Source organism: Coffea arabica, chromosome 1c (genome assembly GCF_036785885.1).
Source record: "Coffea arabica cultivar ET-39 chromosome 1c, Coffea Arabica ET-39 HiFi, whole genome shotgun sequence".
NCBI classification, from domain to species: domain Eukaryota; kingdom Viridiplantae; phylum Streptophyta; class Magnoliopsida; order Gentianales; family Rubiaceae; genus Coffea; species Coffea arabica.
In genome coordinates, this window is record NC_092310.1 from 51,676,450 (window position 1) to 51,685,329 (window position 8,880).

General features: G+C 38.0%; 1 protein-coding gene across 5 annotated transcripts; it reads left to right on the top strand.

Annotated features, from left to right (window-relative positions):
* The first annotated feature begins 126 nt into the window (after positions 1–126).
* On the top strand, positions 127–8,712 carry LOC113727234 (uncharacterized). 5 transcript variants are annotated; one of them, XM_072076499.1, is made up of 7 exons: positions 133–912; positions 2,258–5,101; positions 5,813–5,866; positions 6,418–6,766; positions 7,601–7,704; positions 8,298–8,380; positions 8,464–8,712. In XM_072076499.1, the coding sequence occupies exons 1-4, from the start codon at positions 433–435 to the stop codon at positions 6,673–6,675; spliced, it is 3,636 nt and encodes a 1,211-aa protein (XP_071932600.1). In that variant the 5' UTR covers positions 133–432; the 3' UTR covers positions 6,676–6,766; positions 7,601–7,704; positions 8,298–8,380; positions 8,464–8,712. The 5 variants fall into 5 exon arrangements, with proteins under 5 accessions (XP_071932605.1, XP_071932600.1, XP_071932599.1 ...); XM_072076498.1 differs by having other exon boundaries at positions 134–912; positions 2,207–5,101; positions 8,258–8,380; XM_072076497.1 differs by having other exon boundaries at positions 134–912; positions 2,207–5,101.
* The last annotated feature ends 168 nt before the right edge of the window (positions 8,713–8,880 follow it).

Sequence of the window (8,880 nt, forward strand, 5' to 3'; positions counted from 1 at the left end):
TTTTTATGTGTTCTCGAATACATGTCCTGATTTGATCCATGTGGTGATGGCTGAAGTTGAACTCACTCAAAATTTTTTGTTATCCAAAAAAGTAAAATTAAATAGTTAGTGTAAACTTGCTATAGTCCCTCTGTTTGACGGCCTAAAAAATCGAAAAATTTGTCACCTTTTGTCCTCCTCCTCCCCACCCTCCAGGCGGGTATGCGGCAGCACCATTCCCCATTAGACAACCATCTTTTTAGATTGATTTTCTTTAAATTAATTCTGGTCATCTTCTTTCTTCAACAGAGCAGCAGCTATCTTACCTCCCATGTAAGAATATCATCTGAATGCAACAAACTTCCAAAACAACAGCCCATATAGCTATACTCAAAACTGAAAACAAGTAAGGGAAGGGAAAAAGGCAAAAACCTCCAAGTTCAAATTCCATACATGGATTCCCCAAACCCCAATTCCCAACCTATGAGAGTCCTTATTCGGCCCCCAACTCCAAACCCACCACCACCCTCCCCTCCTCCTCCTACACCACCTGATCCTTCACCCACCCAAAATCCAACTCCCATCCCATCTCAGCAAAACGGCATCGTTGTAGTGGGTTTCGTGGGCAGGCGCCACGGCGATGTAACCCAACTGATTAACCGAGTTATTGACGCAAATGTGTTTGGTTCTGGGAATCTTGACACCCCCTTTCGTTTCAATAAGCAAGAATTGATTAGTGAGGAGATTGAGGAGTGGTTTAAGCTGAGATGCATCAGCTATTATTTTGAGGAGGAAAAAGGGATTTTGTATTTGCAGTTTTCTTCGATTTCTTGTCCTATCATGGACGCGGATTTGGAGTCTCAATTGGGATTTGACTCTTTATTCGAGGACCGTGAATTCGGTGATCTTCAAGGATTGCTTTTTATGTTCTCTGTGAGCATTCTCGTTCCCTATTGTTTATGAAGCATTTAACTTTATTTACATTCTGAATCTTATTTGTGCTGTTACCTTCGATTCTAAGGCTCTTTTCATATTGTGAAGTTGTTTGTATAAAGATTCAAATATTCTTGTCTAAAATACTCAATATGTTTAGGTCGTAGATTAAAAAAGGGACTGAAGTTTATCTGTTTAACGCTTACACCTCATAGGCAGATTAGCAAACTTAGACATTCAGTTAAATATTCGAAGTTGATGCCTTTTTTGTTTAATTCAGCATTGCAAATGTAAGGCGTGGCATGAGTTTGGATTTGATAGTTAAAATGGCCTTTTTTTTTTTTATCTATGGAGAATAACTATTATAGTTTCCCATGGATGAGAAGGTGGCATTTGAGATCCATTGGCCGCCTTTCAAGTTTTTGTCTGATAGCCAGGTCTGTACACATCAATCATTGCACTTGTCCGACCAAAATATAAGTAGGAATTCTGGATACTTTTTGAGTTGCATCTATAAATAGGTGATTTTTTTATCTCTGCCACTCTGTACGGTTGGGAAATTTTGCATATTCATGCAAGAAAGCTGTCTTCAGACTGTATTATGAACTATCTATCACATGCAAGGTAAGAATCTAGAAGTATAGTGGTACATCAATAAGATGCTCATAGGAACAGATTCATTTGGTAATTTAATATCAACTCGCCCGATAATAGTTTTGTTTCTTGAAGGAGGCTGCACTCTGTAGAAGGTTTTACATTAAGTTGTTAATTGCTTCATAGACGTATATCTAGATACGAAGTCGTATTCAGTTCCTTTCTATAGATGGTATTCTACTTAGATAAACATGAAAGCTTAAAAGGAGGTCTGCATGAGTATGTTGGGCATCTGTGTTATGACAGCAAGATGAAGAGTTTGGAATTTAACAATTTTGATGAGGACTACATTAAGATTGAAACAGAAGTTTGCAGGAAGTTGTAGGCTTAGATTACCTACTAATTTCAGAAGATTCTTTTGAATCGTTCTGAAAAGTGAATTTATAGTTTTCTGAAGTAGAGACACTATTACTTCAACACCATGGTTCTAGTTTTGCAAAGTTATTTTCTCAGAGTAATTTTTGCAATTCCCAATAGTTTCAGAGTTTAATTACAAATTTGAACAGAATTTTTTTTTGTTATATTCCTATTTCCATTTTTTTTTAATTTCCATTCTTGAATTTACTAGTTCCCCTTGAATAAAATGGTCTCCTGTTCTAATTACAACTAGTAAATGACTCTAGTTTATTTAGCAATGCAGGTTTGCCATGTACTAATATTAACCCAAGAAGGATCACGCTTTGACACACAGATTTTGAAAAAGTTTCGAGTGTTGCAAGCTGCAAAACATGCTATGTCTCCCTATTTCAAATCACAGAGTATGCAACCATTGACACCAAATTCTCATGCTTCATCTTCTTCTAGAATGTTCCTGTCAGGAGCATCATCAAATAGTCCATCTCCTGGTAGAAGCCGCAGCATCTTAAATCGTGGTGCTGCAGTGACATTGATGTCTGGCTTAGGTTCACACTCCTCTTTATTGCCGGGACAGTGTTATCCTGTTATTCTTTTCATTTTTCTTGATGATTTTAGTGATGCTAATTCTAGTTCTGCTTTGGGAGAGCAAGTGGAGGGTTCCCCGTTAAGTCAGTCATCAAGTTCAAACAATATGGCTAGGCCAAACTTACCAACAAAGGGATCTGGGTCAGTTGTTGTACTGGCTCGTCCTGTCAATAAACCTGAAGGTGGTTTCAGGAAGAAATTACAGTCATCCCTTGAAGCACAAATTCGTTTCTCTATCAAAAAATGCCGAATACTTTCAAGCTCTGAAACTGGTCATGCTGGTACAAGAAGTGGAGGCATTTCAAGTGCAGCACCTTTATTTTTGCTAGATGCATCAAAAGCTGTTATACTTGTAGATTTGTGCTCAAACCATAGAGGTGAATCTCTTGAGTTTGCCACTCGCCTTGTTGAAGATGTTATTGATGGGAAGGCAACTTCAGATTCTCTTTTGCTCGAAAGCAATAGCCAGAGTGCAAACAAGGAGGACATACTTTCAGTTAAAGAATTCATTTTAAGGCAGTCTGATATCCTGCGAGGAAGAGGGGGTATGGTAACTAGCACCAGCAGTGGCCCAGCTACTGGTGTTGGCATGGTCGCAGTTGCTGCCGCTGCCGCAGCGGCCTCAGCTGCTTCTGGGAAGACAGTTAGTACTCCTGAACTTCCCAGCTTAGAGACCTGGCTATCTTTGAGTCAACCAATTCTCCATGGAATCCTTTCTGTGAAACCAGGGTATACTGGCGAAAGTGAATTTAGCAAAAGAAAACCGGACCAACAAAATGCTGCTATGCCTGCCGTTGAAGGGAATGCAGCAAAAGCTACTGATTCCTTAGAAAATGCCATATCTATTTTGGAGAGTGGTAGAGGGCTGTGCGCCAAATTTTCTACTTTGTGGTGTGAAAAATCCCTTCCAATCGCTAAAGAGATTTATCTGAATGAGTTGCCACCCTGTTATCCAACTTCACGGCATGAAGCCCACTTGGAGAGGGCTCTGGTGGCTTTTAAGTCAATGGTAAAAGGGCCTGCCGTGCAAATTTACATGAAAAAACTCAAGGATGAATGTACATCCATCTGGAGTTCTGGTAGACAATTGTGTGATGCTGTTAGTTTGACAGGAAAACCATGCATGCATAAAAGACACAGTGTTGGAACTGATGATTTGCTTGTAACCGACAGGATCAAGCCACATTCCAGTGGATTTGTATTCCTTCATGCATGTGCATGTGGTCGTTCAAGACAACTACGACCCGATCCTTTTGATTTTGAAACAGCCAACATTTCTTTCAATTGTTTTCCAGAATGTGACAAGCTTCTTCCTGCACTACATATCCCTCAAGGTAGTGTTGAAGGGCCTATTAAACCTTCTTGTTGGAGATTGATACGTGTTGGTGGTGCAAGGTACTATAACCCTGCAAAAGGTCTACTCCAAAGTGGCTTTGGTACAACTCAGAAATTCCTTTTAAAATGGTCAATTGCTCTTGGAAAACAGAAGATAAGCAATGGTTTGTCTTTGAGTAATCAGCTACAAGTTTATTCAAATAAATTAAGTGGCAGCGACAAAGATGAACCTCTTGCAGGTAAAGACACAAAGAAGGTTGGTGATGCTCATTTTCAGGCACAAGAAGTGCAGAGTGAAGTTGAAGTACCAAAAAGGCAGCCTTTATTAAACAATAAAGCTAGTGACAAAATGATGGGAGTTTCCAACTCGACAATGAGAAAACCTTTTTCTGAGGTGGTTGCTGGATCTGCTGGAACACATTCAGGGTTTCCTCCTCTTCAGACTAGAAAACAACCTCTGCCAGGTTCTGAGAAGGGAATTAAGCAGCATGATACAAGAGAGAAGGGTTTGTCAAAGGCCATGGAAATTGCCAATAATCAAGGGTCTCAAAAACTTCCAAATATTGCTACTATTGATCATGCAACCAATGGGGTTGCAATTAATACTAATGCTGATGCAAATAGTGATCCACTATTACAGATAGGTAGCAATGATGTTCCATTGAACATGGCTACTGGAGTTAAGGTGAGAGAATTTATTCCTCTGAAGCATGTATCGATTTATGTTGGGTTCGAGCATGAGTGTCCCCATGGGCACCGGTTTATATTGACGCCAGATCATCTCAAAGGCCTTGGTTCCCCTTATGCAATGCCTGAAGAATCTCTTGTTACATCATCCATTGAGAACTCAGATCATAATATGGCAGATTCTTCTAAATCTGGTAAGAATGGTGGTCATGCTAGGGCACGCAAACAGTCAAACGGAATTATTAACAATGCTTTTCGCATGACAAGTAATCTGGAAGAGTCAAAAGTGAGAAGCACCAATAAAATTGTATATGAAAATGGACAGATGCAAGTTTCCAATATATTAAGAGAACAAAATCTCAGTGAAGCTAAAGGTACTTCTTCAGTGATGGACCTTGCAGCTGGTTTTCAGTCTGTTAATCTTGATGATGGTGGAACTGCTTTCTCCCTCTTGAATAGAAGTCTACCCATTTACATGAACTGCCCTCACTGCAGGGAGTCAAGGAAGAAAAAAGATACAATGAATGTTAAATTTGCTAGCACTATTTCACAGCTGCAAAGGATCTTTTTGGTATGAAAAAATGTCTTTTATCATCTTAACAATTAAGTGCGACTGTGAGTGTCTGAATATATTTATCTTCTCTTAGTAAACAGTTACATGCCTCATGTAAAATTGAATTTCTATTCTTTGATGCATCAATGCAAGTTTAAAGGTTTTCACAGGATGATTACTTGCCTAATTGTACTTCCAGCGACCAGTAAAGATTACTTATAATACTTGTCTTGGTAATGAAACTAGATCTCTGGAAAAGTTTGTTAGGCTATAACATGTATGAAGTCGGGAGATAATAAAGGAATAGCATCTCTAAGATAGAACTTAGAAATGGGGTTGGTCATGCATATTGATAGTCATCAGTGCGAAATTAGTCCAAGCTTGTAAATGATATTATTCTTCTCTTTGCATTTATCTGACTCACTTTGTCATATCTTTATCTTGTCTTCTTTTGGTAACTTAGATTCAGATTTATACCACCATGGTAAAGTGAATTTTTAGAAGCACGTTTAAATAAAAGTTACTGCATTGCCATGCATGTCCATGAGAGCCTTCTTTTATACTTTCTACATCACATGTGAATGGACACCCAAGGAGATTAACTACATTATTTTATTCCCTAAGATCTACATTGCCAGTGTGGTTTTTATGAATTCAGATACTGTTGATATGCTGTTGATTATTTTATTGTGACTGCGCATCTTAATTATTGTGTTGCTCAATGTGTAGGTCACGCCTGCCTTTCCAGTCATTTTAGCAGCCTGCCCAGTTGTGCAATTTGAGGTATGCACCAGTTGCTGGAAATGTGCTTTCATCATTATTAGGATTTTTCATTACAAACTTGCTTTATTTGTTTCCTGGGACATTTGAATATGAGTTGTCTATTTATAGTTCAAAACGACTCATTTAAATTTTTAAACTATTTAAAGTGTTTACTGCTATCCAAGGTTGCACCAAGCTGGCATCGGGCACTGTATTCTTTTTATGACCATAGTCATCAACTCAACATAGATTCAGGTGTTGCTGTTGCAAATGTAAAATTGTTTGGTGTGCAAGAAATTCTCAACTACTGTTTGATAATTGACTCAACTGTGATTGCTTATTGCACCAGCTTGTGGTCTATAAAAAATAGGACTTGCTTCCATTGCATGCTTGGATCATTATGACATATTATCTTAAATACGTGATGGTATGTTATCATATATTAGCTTCGAATCATTCAAGTGATTAGAATTGAATAATATAGATATGGTTGCAGCTTAATTTGGTGTATTCAACAATATGTTATTTGGAACGGTTTTCAATTGATCAAAGATAATTTGGCTAATTCACAGGATTCATGCCTCCCTTCAACAGTCCCAGATTGCCAAGAAAAGCTGCAATTTGGCCTTGGCTGTCGGGTAATTTTGCCTCCAGACAGTTTTCTCTCACTCAGGCTTCCCTTTGTTTATGGTGTAAAGTTGGATGATGGAAAAGTGCATCCTCTTACGCCTTTCGAGGATCAACCGCAACTGACTGCCTGGATTACCAAAGGCACCACATTGCAGGTTGTATCTCAAGGAAGCAATCTTGCTGGAGGAGCTTACATGTAGTGAAATTTGGTGAACCTGAGGAGTGATGATAAAAATAGTATGGTTCACTTTGCGCTTTCCGAGGCAGATTGCTCAGCTAGCCTGCTGTCTGGTAAATATTTTTTATAACAAATACGCTCTTTGCTGAAGTCCACAATTAACTTTTGTTAAGATGATAGAAAGAAAGAAAAGGGTGAAGTTCAAAATTTATCCTATGCGTTTGACAAAAACAAACTTATTAATTTTTTGTATCTACAATGTTTTGGCAAGTTGAATTATTTCTTCTTGACCAAATGAGACTATTAAAGGTGACGGAATCTCATGAGTCATGCACTATAGTGCTTCCTTCTGCATCTTAAATGTGGCGTTATGTGGATGGATCTAACCTGGTGCCTATTTAATGGATTTAATGGCAGTTGATGTATCTGATTTTCACAAAGCATCTTGTTTCTTACTCTAGAACATGTAATCTTGGGAAAGATACCATGAAAAAGGAAATCCATGGGTTTTAAAATTAGTAAATGTGAGATGTAAGTGTGTGAAATATTGGTAACGTGATTAGCATCTATTATATGGCCCTAAGTTACTTTGCACTTTACCATCTAGACTTCATAATAGTTGATGTGGTGAAATTTGAAATTTCTTTCTTCAGCACTTTAGTTTAACTCCTGCATAATTCCTTCTTTTAAAAGCTAATGATTCTACTATAATTGAGCTTTGTACTTGAATTTGTTCAAGTGTTCGTGTATAGCGCTTTTAAATAACTCAAGAGTTCTTACTAGTTGCTTTTATGTCTGATTGAAGCATTAATCAAGTTAAGCATTTTGATGCATAAAAATTTTTTTTTCTGCAATTAAAAGAGTTGGATATACATAGTTAGAGGTCAATAAAGTCCAGCAATTGCCAGGAATTCCAAGTTTGTAACTTTAATTTAGTGGTTTTTCAGATAATTGGATTGACCTGTGCCTCAATCATGTTGAGATCACATTGTCATGCTGCTATTCATGGACCCATGGTAGATGACACTTGTGCGGGTGGCAGAAACCTTTGGTACAATTCCTTTATCCTTTTTTATTTTTTGAACCTGATCATAAACTATGAGAAGCCAACAATGTTGGGTTAATTCTTAGTACATTAGAGCTATCCTGTTGTGTGGCTTGGGCACTCAATTTCTTCGAAAGTAAACTAGTTATGCATGTCTGTGTAAGTAATCAGTCAGGCGGGAAGGTTTCAACTCATGCCATCTTTTTTCTTTTTTTTGGGGAATGCGTGCTATATATTTGCCTTCTCAAATCTCAATTCCTTTTCAACTTGTAGTTCTAGCGTGTTTGCATAAGAGTTCTTTAGTATTTAGTGAGGGGGAACACAAAGTAAAAACAAGTCGAATGGAGTCAAAAAGAAGAACAGCAGTATTGAATGGATGGAACAATTACTTTTAGTTGCTTACACTAAGGTTCAGGTTAATCTTCCTGCATCTGCAGAATACAATTTGTTAGCAGTATGCTACTAGAAAATATTGTCAGTAATGTTCCTTCAACTATTTGCTAATTGCCATTTATGCCAACGTTTTTGGTTCTTGTTCTTGTTTTTAATGTACATGGAGAGGGTGTGTGTTGCCTGAGCTGATGCATCAGTTAAATCAGGGGATTGCAAGCTATGACAAAGCACAATTTTCTGCCAGAATGAATTCAGCCGGTTGCTCAAAAGCCTCAAGTTCCAATGGAAGGTAGAATTCACGGGCGCTTTAGGAAAGTTGAAAGAGTTGTATAAATGTGATTATTTAACTCATCTGGAGGCCTACTTTTACAGGATTAGGGAGGGGGCAACTGCCTTATCCCATCTGAAGAAGTTCCCTCTCCGAGAGGTCCATTCCTAGGAGGATCTGCTTAATCATATTGATGGCAACTTGGGCATGCCACATTTGAATAAAGGATGTGAAAAATGCAGTTTTCATTAGTTCTTCTGCGGATGGCTTCATACTGACTTGTCAATTTACCTGTCACATTTGTATTTCATTTTCTTTTGCAAAATGAATGCATGGGAAGTTATTGCGTCCAATGTTTTCTCATTCTACAGTTTAACCAATCCTTAGGCTAAGTTTGGGAGTTTAGGATAGAAAAGAAAAGAAGGGAAAACTTAAGTTATGAGAGAAGAGAAGAGAAGAGAAGGGATTGTTATGTTGTTTGGGAGTTTTGAGAATTAGTGGAATGATTTTGGATATGAAAG

Bases quoted from the DNA above. Each gene is read 5' to 3' on its own strand.
- LOC113727234 (XM_072076498.1), top strand. From the start codon at position 433: ATGGATTCCCCAAACCCCAATTCCCAACCTATGAGAGTCCTTATTCGG. The intron at 913-2,206 runs GTGAGCATTCTC...TTAGCAATGCAG, and splicing joins GATTGCTTTTTATGTTCTCT to GTTTGCCATGTACTAATATT. The intron at 5,867-6,417 runs GTATGCACCAGT...GCTAATTCACAG, and splicing joins GCCCAGTTGTGCAATTTGAG to GATTCATGCCTCCCTTCAAC.